Source organism: Heterodontus francisci, chromosome 25 (genome assembly GCF_036365525.1).
Source record: "Heterodontus francisci isolate sHetFra1 chromosome 25, sHetFra1.hap1, whole genome shotgun sequence".
Lineage (NCBI taxonomy): Eukaryota > Metazoa > Chordata > Chondrichthyes > Heterodontiformes > Heterodontidae > Heterodontus > Heterodontus francisci.
Genome location: NC_090395.1, coordinates 58,164,076 through 58,181,122, shown reverse-complemented (window position 1 = coordinate 58,181,122; position 17,047 = coordinate 58,164,076). Strand labels below are relative to the sequence as shown.

The 17,047-nt window shown below is 40.4% G+C and overlaps 1 protein-coding gene across 1 annotated transcript in view; it reads left to right on the top strand.

Moving 5' to 3' along the window:
- LOC137384102 (zona pellucida sperm-binding protein 3 receptor-like) overlaps window positions 1–16,803 on the top strand; it is a 96,481-nt gene extending 79,678 nt beyond the window's left edge. Inside the window, exons 17-18 of the mRNA XM_068057709.1 lie at window positions 12,989–13,018; window positions 14,757–16,803. Of these exons, the coding sequence (XP_067913810.1) occupies window positions 12,989–13,018; window positions 14,757–14,812 (86 nt within the window). The 3' untranslated portion in view covers window positions 14,813–16,803. The remainder of the gene's footprint in view (window positions 1–12,988; window positions 13,019–14,756) is intronic.
- The last annotated feature ends 244 nt before the right edge of the window (window positions 16,804–17,047 follow it).

Below are 17,047 nucleotides of genomic sequence, written 5' to 3'. Positions count from 1 at the left end.
TGCCATCTTCCATGCGGCTCACATGGCCAAGCCATGGCTGGTAAAAGTAGGGAAAATCCCATGATATTCTATAAGTATATCAATGGAAAGAGGATAACCAGGGAAAGAGTAGGACCCATTAGGGACCAAGGGGGAAATTTGTGGGTGGAGCCAGAGGACATTGGTAGAGTGTTGAACGAATTCTTCACATCTGTCTTCACCCAAGAGAAAGAGGATGTAGATATGGAACTCGGAGAGAGAGAGAGAGAGACTGTGAGGTTCTTGAGCAAATTGTCATGGGCGTGACAAGGTATTGGAGGTTTTGGAAGGCTTAAAAGTGGACAAATCCCCAGGTCCGGACGATTTGTGTCCCAGGATGCTGTGGGAGGCGAGGGTGGAGATTGCAGGGGCTCTGACCCAAATTTTGAATTCCTCTCTGGCCACGGGGGAGGTGCCAGAGGACTGGAGAACAGCTAATGTGGTCCCACTATTTAAGAAAGGTTGTAGAGATAAGCCAGGAAACAACAGACCAGTGAGTCACACGTCAGTGGTCGGGAAACTATTGGAGAAAATTCTGAAGGAGAGAACCTATCACCACTTGGAGAGGCAAAATTTGATTAGGAATTGTCGGCATGGCTTTGTCAGAGGGAGGTCATGCCTCACAAATTTGATTGAATTTTTTTGCGCATGGGACCAGGTGTGTAGATGAGGGTAGTGCAGTTGATGTAGTTTACATGGATTTCAGCAAAGCCTTTGAAAAGGTCCCACATGGGAGATTTATCAAGAAAACAAATGCACATGGGATACAAGGTAACTTGATAAAGTGGATTCAAAATTGGCTTAGCTGTAGGAGACAGAGAGTGATGACAGACGGCTGTTTTAGTGATTGGAAGTCAATGTCCAGTGGCGTACCACAGGGATCTGTGCTGGGTCCCCTATTGTTTGTCATTTATATAAACGACATAGATGACTATGTGGGGGGTAGGATCAGTAAGTTCGTGGATGACACAAAGATTGGCCGAGTGGTTAACAGTGAGGTTGAGTGTCATCAGTTACAGGAAGATATATACGGGATGGTCAAATGGGCAGAAAAGTGGCAGATGGAATTTAACCCTGAAAAGTGTGAGGTGATAGACTTTGGAAGGAGTAATGTGACACGGAAGTATTCAATGAATGGCCTGACACTAGGAAGTTCCGAGGAACAAAGGCACCTTGGCGTGTTTGTCCATAGATCTCTGAAGGCAGAAGGGCAGGTTAATAGGGTGGTGAAAAAGGCATATGGGACCCTTGCCTTTATCAATCGAGGCATAGATTACAAAAGCAGGGAGGTCATGTTGGAGTTGTACAGAAATTTGGTAAGGCCACAGCTGGAGTACTGTGTGCAATTCTGGTCGCCACATTTTTGGAAGGATGAGATTGCATTTGAGGGGTGCAGAAACAATTCACCAGGATTTTGCCTGGGATGGACCATTTAAGCTATCGAGAGGTTGGATAGGCTTGGGTTGTTTTCACTGGAGCAGAGAAGACTGAGGGGTGATCTGATCGAGGTGTACAAGATTATGAGGGGCATGGACAGGTTGGATAGGGAGCAGCTGTTCCCCTTAGTTGAAGGGTCAGTTACGAGGGATCACAAGTTTAAGGTGAGGAGCGGGTGGTTTAAGGGGGATTTGAGGAAAAACTTTTTTACCCAGAGGCTGTTGACGGTCTGGAATGCCCTGCCTGGGAAGGTGGTAGAGGCAGGTTGCCTCACAGCCTTTAAAAAGTACCTGGATGAGCACTTGGCACGTCATAACATTCAAGGCTATGGGACAAGTGCAGGCAAATGGGATTAGGTAGACAAGTCAGGTGTTTTAATGCATCGGTGCAGACTCGATGGGTCAAAGGGCCTCTTCTGCACTGTATTATTCTGTGATTCTGTGGTATGTTGACCTTCATTGCAAGAGAATTTGAGTGCAAGTGCAAGGATGTCTTACTGCAGTTATACAGGGCCTTGGTGAGACCATATCTGGAATATTGTGTGCAGTTTTGGCCTCCTCATCTGAGGAAGGATGTTCTTGCCATGGAGGGAGTGCAAAGAAGATTTACTAGGCTGATTCCTGGGATGGCAGGATTGACGTATGAGGAGAGATTGGGTCGACTAGGCCTATATCCACTAACGTTTAGAAGAATGAGAGGGGATCTCATAGAAACCTACAAAATTCTAACAGGACTAGACAGGCTGGATGCAGGGAGGATGTTCCCGATGGCTGGGGAGTCCAGAGCCGGGGTCACAGTCTCGGGATATGGGGTATGCCATTTAGAACCGAAATGAGAAGAAATTTCTTCACTCAGGATGGTGAACCTGTGAAATTCTGTACCGCAGAAAGCAGTGGAGGCCAAGTCATTAAATCTATTCAAGAAGGAAATAGATATATTAATGCCAAAGGGATCAAGGGATATGGGGAGAAAGCGGGAACAGGGTACTGAATTAGACTATCAGCCATGATCTTTTTTGAGTGGTGGAGCAGGGCCGAATGGCCTCCTCCTCCTATTTTCTATGTTTCTGTGTTTAGTAGGCACTGATGTACTCAGTGGAAAATAGTGCACAGTTCTCACTGTGTAAAATAATGGCACAAATGAAATTTTTTTAAGTCACCATGTCAATTTGATTTGTATTTGAATTTCCAGTGCAGTGGATCATATGGGGAATTAATCATGTTTATAGTTGGGATTCCAAAAAAGAGGTGGTACTTCAGTTAAACATGGATATGCTTTGCATCATTGATTTTGGGTGTTGCGAAATGGCAGGGTCTCCAGATGATTGCAAATGCTTTTAGGACAGAAAACTACCTTAGTTTAAATGTGTTGAACACTTCATTTTTCACATTAGCCCTTGATTGATTGGATTATTTGTTATGACCAGGTGAGAGGGGTCTAGGATTCCCCCTCAGCCTTTACCTGGTTTAGCCATAGCGGGGTTTAATTTTTTAAAAAACACCGTGTTTTAGCTCCCCCTTAGTGAATCCTTGTTCACCGCTTTCCAATTGTAAGACAAAGAAATCAATTCAGACAGGTTTTCTTAGATTTTAAGCGAGAAAGGTATTAATCTTAAACTCTAATCCGGTAACCAACTACGAATGTGACATAACCATCTAGCATGCATACACAGATAGAGACAGAAAAGTGGAAAAGAATAAAGGGGAAAAGTTTGAGGCAATAGATGGATTTCTATTTTTATTGTCCTTTTGAGTTTGCTGTGAAGTCTTTGGTTGCTGATCAGACTTGCAATTCTTTGGTGCCCCGTGCCCGTTTCAACTTGTTTTGAGGCTGGAGTCTTCTCTCTCTCTCTCTCTCTCTCTCTCTGTCTGTCTGTCTCTGTCTGTCTCTGTCTGTCTGTCTCACGATTTACGTGTCTTCCATGGGTCTGGTGGCTTGGGAGAGAGAGGCGCTTCCTTGTTCCGGCTTCCTTGTTCCATCTTCCAGTTCAAAACTGCCTTTTGCCTTTCTCTCTCTCTGGCACAATTCAAAAAATCCCAGGTTGCCCAACAGGTTAGTCATGTGACTAGCTGGTTTGACCACTTCTATTTGTGGATTCTGCCAGCTTAGCAGTTATCCTGGAATGTGAGCTCCCACTCCTTCAATATCTGGTCCATTTTGGATTAAGTGGGCCAGGGAATAGTCTTTTGTTTCTCCAAACACTGTCTGTTAGTATGCAAATCTTTTTCCAGCCAAGTATCTGTTTTTTTTAACAAGTCCTTTCTTCACTCCAGCAACAGTTTAAAATCCATGTTCATATGACAAAATTGATGTCCTTCATTCTTGGCAGGTGGGGGTCTGTAGGACATTATTAAATTGTTCTTTTCTGGCAGCAGACATTTGCACCATGATATGGTCATTGTGGGTTAAGTGCCTAATTCTGTTCAATTGCGTTGTTAAGTAGTTAAGAGACAACTATTTGATCAAATCCAAAACCGGCACAAAAGACTTGAGTTTTTGGAAATGTATGAATGGGATTTCATGGTAGTTTTGTTTTGAGATTGTATTTGGGATCTTAAATCTGAACAAAGTAAACTACATAGGCATGAAGGACAAGTTGGCTATGGTAGATTGGGAAACTACATTTGAGAGATGATGGTAGATGAGCAATGACAAACATTTAAAGAATTAATAACTTGCAACAAATATATATTCCCTAAAGGAATAAAAACCCAACAAAAGTGCTTCAGCTGTGGGTAATGACAAGTTAAAGATGGTTAAAGGAAGAAGTGTATAATTTTGCCAAAAAGAGTAGTAATGGCTGAGGATTGGGAGGATCTTAAAATTCAGCAAAGGGTGACCAAAGAATTGATGAAAAGAGAATGAGAGTAATCCAGCAGGAGACATAAATTAGATTTTCTATAGGTATGTTTTTTTTTAAAGAAAAGGAGAGATTAGAAAAAATAAACATTCTCCCATTAGAGGCAGGGAGAAGAGAAATTATAATGCAGGAATAAAGAAATGGCAGACATTAAACTGATACTTTTGTATCTGTCTTCACGATAGACAAGAACATTCCAGAAATAGGGAACCAAGGGTCTAGCGAGAATGAGAAGTGTGAAGAAATAGTATTAATAAAGAGTACTGGAGAAATTAATGGGTCTAAAATCTTGTCATTCATACCTAGATGCCTAGGTAATTGTAGTCCCCTGGAGGATTTTGAGATGGATGTGAAAAAGTTACTTAGGAATTAAGTGGATTGAGGATTCCACGCCCTAAGATGTATGCTATCTGGCCCGCATGATTTGTGAAAGATTATGGAAGAAATTTGTATGACACTGGTTGTCATCATGAAACGTTCGTGAGATACGAGAGAAGTTCTGTTTACTCACTGGCCACTGGAGAAATTCTGTAGGAATGACTGAGCAAACATAGTAACTGTATTAAGTTGGAGTTTAAATTGGGTCCAAGCAATTGTCGACCCATTCAGCTAGCATCAATAGTAAAATAATGGATTGCATACTGAGAACCTGCCTAAGAAGAGACTATCAACATAGATGTGGACCCTGTTTAAGAAACCTCTTTTGATAATATTGCAAATCAGGTAGAACACTCTATTTGGATTTCTAGATAAGATGCTACATGACTACCGATCAAATAACAACAATTTGCATTTATATAGTGCCTTCAATGTACTAATGTCTGTAAAATGTATGGGAATTCAAGGTAGAATGTGGAACTGAATACCTAATTGAAAAAAGTAAGAAACTAAGTACTTGGGTACAGTGCCAAATTGGGTGAAATGGAATGGAATACCACAAGGGACTGTGTTTGAGACCCTTTTTAAACCTATATAAATGATCTGATGCAGAAACTAATTGTAAGGGTATTAAATGTGCAGTTGACAAAAATGGAGAGGACTGTCAGGTTTTTGAAAAGGACTTGGACTAGTCATGCAAGTGGAGAAATAACATGACATTTATATTAAAGGCAGGTTATTGTTTCAGGAGAAAGAATGAACAACATGGTTATATATCTCAAAGGATTTGTTCTGGGAGCTTTTGAGTGACCAATCTTTTGCTGCCAATGTTGGCAATCTGGAAAACAGTTAAAAAGTAAATGATTTGTTGGGATGCCTGGCTAGAAAAGTGTAGTGTAAGCATCCCAACTTTAGACTGAGGCTTTACAATGTGGCAGTTAGACCATCCTTGGAATATTATGAGCACTTGTGGTTACCATGCTTCAAAATAGACATGCCTGTGTTATAGTATGCAGCTATTTATGTTTAAATGTTCTATCTATTCCTCAGATATTTTAAGGGTTAAGCATTTTCAGATTTATACAATTAATGTACAGATAAACTGTTTAATACTTATAATCACATCGGACAATTGTATTCAAATATGTTAAACTTCTTTGCTCAGTACTCAGGTTAATCAGATTCTTCAAAACCAGGTTAGTATTGCAATTCACTGGTGATAGGAACATAGGAAGATAGGAACAGGAGTAGGCCATTCAGCCCCTCGAGCCTATCCCGCCATTCAATGAGATCCTGGCTGATCTGCGGCCTAACTCCATATACCTGCCTTTGGCCCATATCCCTTAATATCTTTGCTTAACAAAAATCTATCTATCTCAGATTTAAAATTAACAATTGTTCTAGCTTCAACTGCTGTTTGTGGGAGAGAGTTCCAAACCTCTACCACCCTTTGTGTGAAGAAGTGCTTCCTAACATCTCTCCTCAACGGTCTGGTCCTAATTTTTAGACTATGCCCCCTAGTTTTAGAATCTCCAACCAGTGGAAATAGTTTATCTTTATCGAGCCTGTCTTTTCCTGTTAATATCTTGAAGACTTTGATCAGATCACCCCCTAACCTTCTAAATTCTAGCGAAAACAGGACTAATTTGTGTAATCTCTCCTCGTAACTTAACCCCTGTAGTCCAGGTATCATTCTTGTAAACCTACGTTGCACTCCCTCCAAGGCCAATATATCCTTCCTCAGGTGTGGTGCCCAGAACTGCTCTCAGTACTCCAAATGGGGTCTAACCAGGATTTTGTGCAGCTGCAGCGTAACCTTTGTGTGTTTATATTCCAATCCTCTAGATATAAAGGCTAGCATTCCATTAGCCTTTTTGATTATTCTGTGCACTTGCTCGTGGCATTTTAAAGATCTATATGATATATGATCAGTAATCAAAATAAGTGTCCATCCATCAATATCGGCGACCATGCTCTGGAAGTGGTTCAAGAGTTCACCTACCTAGGCTCAACTATCACCAGTAACCTTTCTCTCGATGCAGAAATCAACAAGCGCATGGGAAAGGCATCCGCTGCTATGTCCAGACTGGCAAAGAGAGTGTGGGAAAATGGCGCACTGACACTGAACACAAAAGTCCGAGTGTATCAAACTTGTGTCCTCAGTACCTTGCTCTACGGCAGTGAGGCCTGGACAACGTATGTCAGCCAAGAGTGAAATCTCAATTCATTCCATCTTTGCTGCCTCCGGAGAATCCTTGGTGGCAGGTCCGTATCTCCAACGCAGAAGTCCTCGAGGCAGCCAACATCCCCGGCATATACACCCTACTGAGCCAGTGGCGCTTGAGATGGCTTGGCCTTGTGCGCCACATGGAATATGGCAGGATCCCCAAAGACACATTGTACAATGAGCTTGTCACTGGTATCAGACGCACTGTCCGTCCATATCTCCGCTTTAAAGACGTCAGCAAACATGGTCAATGTCACAGGACTTCATGTCACAAGTCGTGGGGGTCAGTTGCTAGTGATCTCCAGAGCTGGTGGACAGCCATAAAGGCGGGGCCAAAGAGTGGCGAGTCGAAGAGACTAAGCTGTTGGCAGGAAAAAAGAAGCGCATGGAGAGCCAACAGTGTGACAGCCTTGATGACCAATTTTATCTGCAGCACCTGTCACTCTAGAATTGGCCTTTATAGCCACTCCAGGTGCTGCTTCACAAACCACTGACCACCTCCAGGCGCTTACCCATTGTCGTTCGAGACAAGGAGGCCAAAGAGGAAGCGAGAGGAATCAATTTAAGTGTCTTTATAAGCAGTGTTCCCTCTAATGTCACTTTGCAGTGCATGGCCCAATAGTTGTACTACATGGTTCCTTTAAGAATGCACACAGGAAGCTCTCATAACTACCAATGTGAATGACCAAATAATCTGGTTTCTGTGATGTTCATTGAGGAATATTGGCCAGGACCCTGGGGATAATTCCCCCTGCTGTTTTACAAAATAGTATCAGGGCATTTTTGTATCCACCTTTTTAGCAAGCAGACTGGGCCTCAGTTTTAACCATTCATCTGAAAGACAGCATCTCTGACAGTGCAGCACTCTTCAGCACTGCATTGTAGTGTCAGCCTAGAATTTGAGTTCAAGTATCTGCTGTGGAACTTGAATCTGCAACCTTGTGACTCGAGGCAACAACGCGACTGACTTGTGTATACAGGGCAGAATTTCAAAGTTTGCAGATGATATGGAACTTAATGTTGTAAACAATGAGGGGAAAGGTGGTAATAGACTTCAGGAGGACATCGACTCGTCAGATGGGAAGACACATAACAGAACTATAATGCAGAACAGTGTGAAGTGATAGATTTTGGTAGGAAGAATGAGAGATAATATGAATTTCAAAAGGGATATATGTACTCAAATCTTTAAAAATAGTGAAACATGTTGAAGATTGTTAGAAAACCATATAGGATCCTTTGCTTTATTAATAATAGAGGCGCAGAGTACAAGAGCAAGGAAGTTGTACTAAACCTTATAAACCACTGGTTAAGTCTCATCTGGAGTATTGTGTTCAGTTCTGGGCATCACACTTTAGGGAGGATGTCAAAGCCTTGGATGAAGGGCCTGACTGGTTGCCAAATTTGCTGATGATCCAAAGATAGGTAGGAAAGTAAGTGTCAAGAGGACATAGTCTACAAAGGGATTTAGATAGGTTCGATGAGTGGGCAGATATTTGGCAAATGGAGTATTATGTGGGAAAATGTGAACTTGTCCACTTTGGGAAGAATAGAAAAGCAATATATTATTTGAATGGAGAGAGACTGCCGAACTCTACAGTACAGAGGGATCTGGGTGTCCTGGTGCATGAATCACCAAAACATTAGTGTGCAGGTACAGTACATGATTAGGTACGCAAGGGCAATAGAGTACAAAAGTAGGGAAGTATTGCTACAGCTGTACTGGGTCTTCGTAATACTGCATCTGGAGTGTACAGGTTTGGTCTCCATAATTAAAGGATATAATTGCATTCTAAGCGGTTCAGAGATGGTTGACTCGACTGATTCCTGGGGTAAGGAAAAGTTGGGCCTATGCACATTATTGGAGTTTAGAAGAATGAGAGTAATCTTATTGAAAAATATAAGATGCTGAGGGCACTTGACTGGGTGGATGCTGAGAGGATGTTTCCCCTTGTGGGGAGTCTAGAACTAGGGGACACAGTTTAAAAATGGTGGGTTTCCCATTTTTAAAACTGAGGAGAAATTTTTTCTCAGGGTCTTTAGTCTGTGGAATTCTCATTCCCAGAGAGCAGTGGAGGTTAGGTTATTGAATATATTCAAGGTTGAGTTAGATTTTTGATCAACAAGGGCGTCTCTGGTTATGGGGGCAGACAGGAAGGTGGATTGTTGTCTCAACTCCAATCAGCCATGATCTTATTTAATAGTGGAGCAGGCTCAAGGTGCCCAATGGCCTACTCCTGCTCCTTTTGTGTTCTTGAGCACAGAAGAGATTTACTGGAACAGTACCATGGATAAGGAACTTCAGTTATGTGGAGAGGATTAGAGAAGCTGTGGTTGTTCTCCTTGGAGCGGGGAAGGTTAAGAGGAAATTTGATTGAGGTATTAAAAATCATGAATGGTTTGATACAGTAAGGAGAAACTGTTTCCAGTGGTTGGTGTTGGTAACCAGAGAACGCAGATTTAAGGTGATTGACAAAAGAATTAGAGGACACATGAGGGAACTTTTTTTTAAACACTGAGTCGTGATTGGAGAGGGAAGAGAATTTTTTTTAAAAATTCATTTGTGGGATGTGGGTGTCACTGGCTAGGACAGCATTTATTGCCCATCCCTAATTGCTCTTGAAAGTGATGGTGAACTGTCCATGTGGGAGGAAAGGAGTTCCAAGATTTTGACCCAGCGACAGTGGAGGACTGGCAATACAGTTTCAAGTCAGAATGGTGTGTGGCTTGGAGGAAAACTTGCAGGTAGTGGTGTTGTCATGCACCAACTGCCCTCGTCCTTCTAGCTGGTAGTGGTCACTGCTTTGGAAGGTGCAGTCTAAGGAGCGTTGCTGCAGTGCATCTGATAGATGCTACGCTGCTGCTACTGTGCGTCGGTGGTGGAGGGAGTGAATGGCACCCTGTCCACAATGAAACAAACAGGCTTTGTCCTGGATGGTGTTGAGTTTCTTGAGTGGTACTGGAGCAGCACCCATCCAGGCAAGTGGTGAGTATTCCATCACACTCTTGATTTGTGCCTTGTAGATGGTGGACAGGCTTTGGGGAGTCAGGAGGTGAATAACTCACGGCAGGATTCCTAGCCTCTGACCTGCTCTTGTAGCCATGGTATTTATATGGCTACTCCAGTTCACTTTCTGGTCAGTGGTAACTCACAGGATGATAGTTGGGGTTTCAGCAATCGTAATGTAATTGAATGTCGAGGGGAGATGGTAAATTCTCTTGTTTTGAGAGAGTTATTGTGTGGTGCGAATGTTACTTCCATTTATTAGCCAAAGCCTGGATATTGTCCAGGACTTGCTGCATTTATGCACAAACTGTGTCAGTATCTGATGAGTCGCGAATGGTGATGAGCATTTGTGCAATCATCAGCAAACGTCTCCATCTGAAGATGGTTGGGCCTAGGACATTACCCTGAAGAATTCCTGCAGTGATGTCCTGGAGCTGAGCTGATTGGCCTCAAACAACCATAACCATCTTCCTTTGTGCTAGGCATGATTCCAACCAGTGAGAGTTTCTCTCTTTTTTTTTTTCCCCCCCCCCCACCGATTCCCATTGACTCTAGTTTTGCAAGGGCTTCTTGATGCCATACTCAATAAATTGCTGCCTTGATGTCAAGGGCAGTCACTCTCACCTCACTTCTTGAGTTCCGCTCTTTTGTCCATGTTTGAACTAAGCCTGTAATGAATCAGCAGCCGAGTGGCCCCAGCAGAACCCAAACTGAGCGTCACTGAACAGGTAATTGCTAAGCAAGTGCCGCTTGATAGCACTGTCGACGACACCTTCCATCACTTTACATTCAATAGTAATATTCAAAATGGAATTGGATAAATAATTGAAAGTGGTTTTAAAAAAAAATTACAGGGCTAAGGTGAAAGAACAGGGGAGTGGGATTAAATGAATAGCTCTACCAAAGAGCCGGCACATGTATGATGGGCCAAATGGCAGCCTGCTCTGCGTATCATTCTAAGATTGTCAGTTGGGCTCGCAGTGTGGTGCATTTGCACATACTGAAAGCTACATATATTAATACACAGGGCCCTGTTCTTTGCAGACAGAAAGAACATGTACACACATTGTGCCTGTTTGAGCTAAACAAAATAAGTGACAGTCTTTCGCTGGTCAAGGCATTGCCCTGAGGAATGAACCAGTCAAGCTGCCTGATTTAAATTTCAAACAAAGCTGGTCAGTCACCATAAACTGGTGCATTCTCCATGGCAACTCCTCTGCCAATCAGCATTCTCTTCTCCTACAGTATAGGTTTGTTGCTTTCCTTTACATTGGTATTCTTGTGAATTGTCCTTGAGTGCAAGATGAAAAGCTTCGACAAAATGTTTCAATTTTCAGTGTTTCGACCAGGTGAGAAAGGGGCCTCGGGCTCCCCTCTCGGCCCTTTCCTGGTTTGGCTGTAACAGGGTTTAACATTTTAATAAGTGTTTTCAGCTTCACCTCCTCGCTGCTCTCTAATTGTAATTGTAAAGAAACCAATCAGACAGGCTTTCTCAGGTTTAAACAAGAAAGGTGTAAGTTTATTAACCTTAACACTAACTCAATTAAAACTACTAAAAATATGCGAAGCAACCATGTTAGCATGCATATGCGATAAACAGAAAAATAAATACAGAAGAGGAGAAAGAATTAAAGGGGAGAAGATTTGAAGTAGTAGATTGAATTCAGTTACTGTTTTTTTTAGTTTTGCTGTGAAGTCTTCGGAGTTGCAAAAGTCTTGCAGCTCTTGGGGCCCATGCACACTTTTTAAAAATTTGCTTCGCTGGTACAAGAAGGCTGCAAGGGTCTACTGTCTTGAGGTTTAAGTTACTTCCGTGGGTTCCTGGAACTTTGCGTGAGAGACAGAGATCTTGCCTCTCTTTGGTCTTCAAAATTGCAGGCAGTCTCAACTTTTCTGTGATGCACAATTCAATCAATTCCCAACTTGTCCAGCAGGTTAGTCATGTGACTAGCTTTTTTAGTTTTTTTTAGTTTTAGAGATACAGCACTGAAACAGGCCCTTCGGCCCACCGAGTCTGTGCCGACCATCAACCACCCATTTATACTAATCCTACACTAATCCCATATTTCTACCACATCCCCACCTGTTCCTATATTTCCCTACCACCTACCTATACTAGGGACAATTTATAATGGCCAATTTACCTATCAACCCGCAAGCTTTTGGGATGTGGGAGGAAACCGGAGCACCCGGAGGAAACCCACGCAGACACAAGGAGAACTTGCAAACTCCACACAGGCAGTACCCAGAATTGAACCCGGGTTGCTGGTGCTGTGAGGCTGCAGTGCTAACCACTGCGCCACTGTGCCGCCCTTTGTTTGAAACTGCATTGTCTGTGAGGATTGTTGATTCTTCAAAGCTTACTAGACACACTCATTGGGGTGGAGTGCTGGCTCTTACACAGGCAATGATTCCCAATGTCTTTTGATCATCACTACTGACAAAACCCATCCGGCTAATTGAATCAGGGAGCACTTACATTGTCTCTCTGCAACGGTCTCTCAGAATGTAAATGTGCAGCCATGTTTTCTGCCACTGCTATGTGATCCTTCTAAACAAGTTATGTTCAATGTTCGGTAAACGTTCAAATAGAGTTCCATATAAAGACATATTAATATGTTTCCATTTGGCAGGTGTGGTTTCTGTCACATCAGCAATATTCTGTTAATTATTGGTCAGCATGTATTACTTTCTATCTGTTAAAAGACCATAGTCATCCTTTACATAGGAACACAAATAACATCCCTAGTGACTAGTCAAGACTAAGAGCAGAGACAGCAAAAATCACTTCCATCAGTTATATCCTTTTACATTTCCTTTTCTGCAATGTTTGATCACCCTTGGTTAGCTAAATCTCTAATTTAACTTGAACATAATTAAGCATTGTCCCTGTCATTTCTGCCCTGTTGTAGAGGAGTCAAGGACCTTCCAATTTAATAGTAGGGAGACTTGTTACTTTAGTGACTTAAAGGATTCAACTGCCCTATGCTGTATATAATGTATATTGTGATTTTGTGCATTATCAATTTAAAGACTTTCTAATTTGTGTTTAATCCCACAGCAAATGGTGGATCTGGAGGAAGAAGTGTTGGTGAGTATGGAGAACTGGGTAGTGCAAATTTCTGCTGATATTTCCAAATGAATAATATACAGTTTTCTTTTTAGCATTTTATGATTTTTTTAAAGCTAGATGGAAATTGCAAACAATTACAATTCTAAATATTCAAAGTAATGGGTATATAAATCTTCATTTGGTTTTCTCATTTTGCTGCTCTAAACTGAGCATTGGCAGTTTAATGGCATTTTCTGGACAGTTGGATACTTGTATTTATCATCATTGTCCACAGAATTCCTATTTGTACAGCAAATAGTTCCTGCTCATTGCACATAATCACTGGACCAAATAGCCATAGCACCTTGCTCTATGCATTTTAAGTGTGACCCAAATAGGTTTGTAAATATGAATGTATATCATTACAAGGGAGTTAAGATATTTTATTCATTATTTATTCTAACTAAGCCTTCTGCTTCGATTTCAACAGCTTTATTAATCCTCTCATTGTCCCTTGACTTTGCCGCAACTCCTATCCTATATTAGTTTAAATCTTTCCCTAATGCTCTATTTTCATTCTCCGCAAGGACACTGGCACTATTTCAGTTCATGTGGACATTTAACTAAAAGGGTGATGTTTCTTGTTCCTGAACATTTTTCCAATGCCCCAAGAATGTTAACGCTTCTCTCTACAGCAGTCCTGCAAGGCTGTCCAACTCATGGCATGGGAAGCAATGCAGAGATTTTTATTTTGGGTACCTAACTCCAATCTGTGTCATTAGTTCCAATGTACAAGTTTGCACTTAATGCAGATTTTTAATCCGTGTCCAGAGTCGTCGTCCTATTGTCAGTTTCCTATGATTCAAAATCAATAGAGCAATGACTGTTGGTACAGAAGGTGGCCGTTCAGTCCATCATGGTTGTATTAGCCCTTTGCTTCAAATATTGCAACAAAAAATTTAAAATGCTCCTGCCTTTTCCTGAGCCGCCTTTGTTCCCTAGGATCCTGAACAGGCCATTGCAAAAAGTCCATTCAGATGCTGCTATGCTGGGGCCCTCACACAAAATATGGTGAACATCCCCATCTACTTCACCTATAATGGCCTCACTGGCCCTGTGCTTCCTGCAATTGGAGGCCCACTTATGCCTTGGGCGAGGGAAAACCCCAAGAAAGCATGCAGTGAGAGCAGAGACCTGATCTAATGAGTCTCTGCCCTCTCTTCCTTTTGGCCTGCAACAGTGACAGTTTAATTTCCCAGGTGCACAGTGACGTGACCTAATGAATTTAACTCTTTCTCGTTCCTGAACTTTCACTGCTAAAACCCTAAATACACCATCAGTGTGAATAATTTTCCTGGATCAAATTTATCGATCTATGTCTAAATTTTGAGATAATACATTTTTGTCTGGGCTGTTGCTTTCTTCACTTAAGAGTATCTGATCTCTTTTGTAAACTTGGAATCTCTGGAGGTGTATTAAAAATGTGAGCAGCATCTTTGCTGACCAGAATTCAGTTCTTGATTGCTTGTGTTGTCTTTCTGCTATTTACCTAATAGGTTAATTATAATTCACAGCATATTTTCAAAGTTTTTTGCAGTGAATTTACTTCAGTGTGTACAAAAATGAAATGAAAATTCCAAGGGTTACTGGTGAATTTATTTTGGCAATCAATTATAACAATTTAAATATTGATCATCAGCAACAAAAAATTGGCCATTGTTACCTTGCCCTTTTTCATTTGTCTGATTAAACTTTTTTTAAAAACATTTCCTTGCAGATCAACAATCTAAACTGCTCCTCATCCTGGGTGCTATTGTATTTTTGATGTCCTAATTTGATTGATCCTGCCTGCAACTGAACTGAAGCACTTTCCTTCTCTGTCTACTGAAAAGCAATTTTGGTCTTGTTTTGATATGCCCAGTCTTTGGATAGTATTTCAGTGGAAAAAAAATCTCTTGATTTCGTTTTACATTTGGAAACCACTAAAGTAGCTGTTAAGCTGCAAAAATGTCCACTAGAGGGATGTAAGTTTGTGTAATTGAGCACTAGGCTAGTCCTTTCTTAAAAAAAGACAGTCATTGTGAACCTGTTGCAAGATTTATTTAAATAATTTTGCTTAATTAAAAAGTGTATACGGTCTACTGTAACTTTGAAGTCTGTTAATTCAAATTACTGGATAATTTATAAAGAAGCAATGCTAACCTTGCACATCTGTTAATTTTGTATTAATATGTACTTAAATATGGTTTAGTTGATTTGAATCAGACATCAGAAAATGGTTTGCTTTAATTTCAGTCACTATTCAGATATCAGAACTAAAAACCTGATCAGTATTGTTATTTGTACAGTATTGTACAAATCTGTAGGTGATCCATTTGAATTTCTACTCTTGTATATGGAATAAGTTCTGCTATAAATGCTTTCATCACATTTACGAATATCCTGCCAATTGCCTGTTAACCCATCATTAAATTTAAAGACCAAATCCTTTTCTCACTTCCAGAAATATATTGTAAAATGCATCAAAACTAACATGAGAAACTAAAATGGCATATTGTCTTTTTTTAAAGCTTTTATCTTTACTATGCTTGCTGTTACCATAGCCATGGTGCAACATGTAAAATAGACTTTGAAGCTGGCAGTTGAAATGGAATGAATGCAATCAGTTTCAAAATGTCCCCCTTTAAGGAAGAAAATGGGGGAATATGTTGATTTTTATCTATATTGGAAATTAAACTGATCATTACCATGGAGCCAAAATGTTCCAATAATACTGCATAAAAGTAATCCTGTTAACTGTTTGTAGTGCATATCTTCAGTTTTTGATTTTTTTTTTTACCTTTAAGAAAACACATTTATATTCAGCACCTTTCATGTACTTGGGACATCCCAAAATTGTATTACAGCCAATTAATAACAGAATATATTTGGAAAGTTCCTTTTTGTAGGCAATTTATCTTTCAGGCTGAAGGACATGAAGAAAGAGCACGTTTTCCAGCTATTTTAAAATACCAAATACATTTTTAGGATTCCCTTTTTATGCTTGATAAAATTAATATTGAGCATATCAATTCAGCAAATGTCAGATCAAGTTTTTATTTCAGTTTTCAGCTATTACTATTGCTACCCAGACGAGTACATATTCGATTTTGTCTCTGCTAAAGTACTGACATTGGAAAACCATTTATTCATCAATTTTGGTATATCAGTCATTCTTATGTGCAATCCTGAAACAAATACAAAATGCAATAGGATTTTTCAGTTCTGTACAAATCAAAATAGTCATTCACATTTAGTTTGGAGATTTTATATCACTATATCCACTATTAAAAATTAATTAACCTGTATAATTATGAAATCAAGTCAGAATTGAACTTTAAAAAAATGTATATACTGTATGCACTCTTACCTAAGCACTCAATAAGATTGGAACATTTTTAACCAGATTTCTTGCAATTGAAAAAGCGTCAGATAATCATTCTCGCCTTTGTACTGTATGACCAATTTAATTGCTGTTTTTAACAGCCCTTTAAGACGGATGGCAATAAGATCTACTGTGTTGAATATTGCACTAATTTTTTTATTCTATATAAAAAAAAACTCCTAAGTTATTTAATGTGTTTAATATAATTGCTTCAAAAGCCATGTGGCAAAGCAACCAGAAAATACTTTGTGCCTAAAGGATCTCTTTGCTGTATGTTTCATCTGATTTAAATTTTATATAAAAAAACAAGTTGACAGGTGAAAAATGTGCAATACTATGTTAAATGATGCTGCAGGAAATGAATGTAAACTGTTTAAGATATAAAGGAATGGAAAACTTTGATGCATCTCAATTTTCTTTCCTCTATTACTGATTAATGAAACTTGCAATTTTTTGATGCCCAATTCCACCAGCATTATGACCAAGCCAAAATGCCGTTTCTGATACAGAGATGCTGCTAGAGGCTGTTAAACTGAGGAGCAAGGCACTCCTTGGAACAGTGTGTCCTAGGAGGAGCAGCTTAAGGCCAAGAAAGGTGTTGACCTGGACAATGGGTATTAATTCTACCAGTCTGAACACAGTCA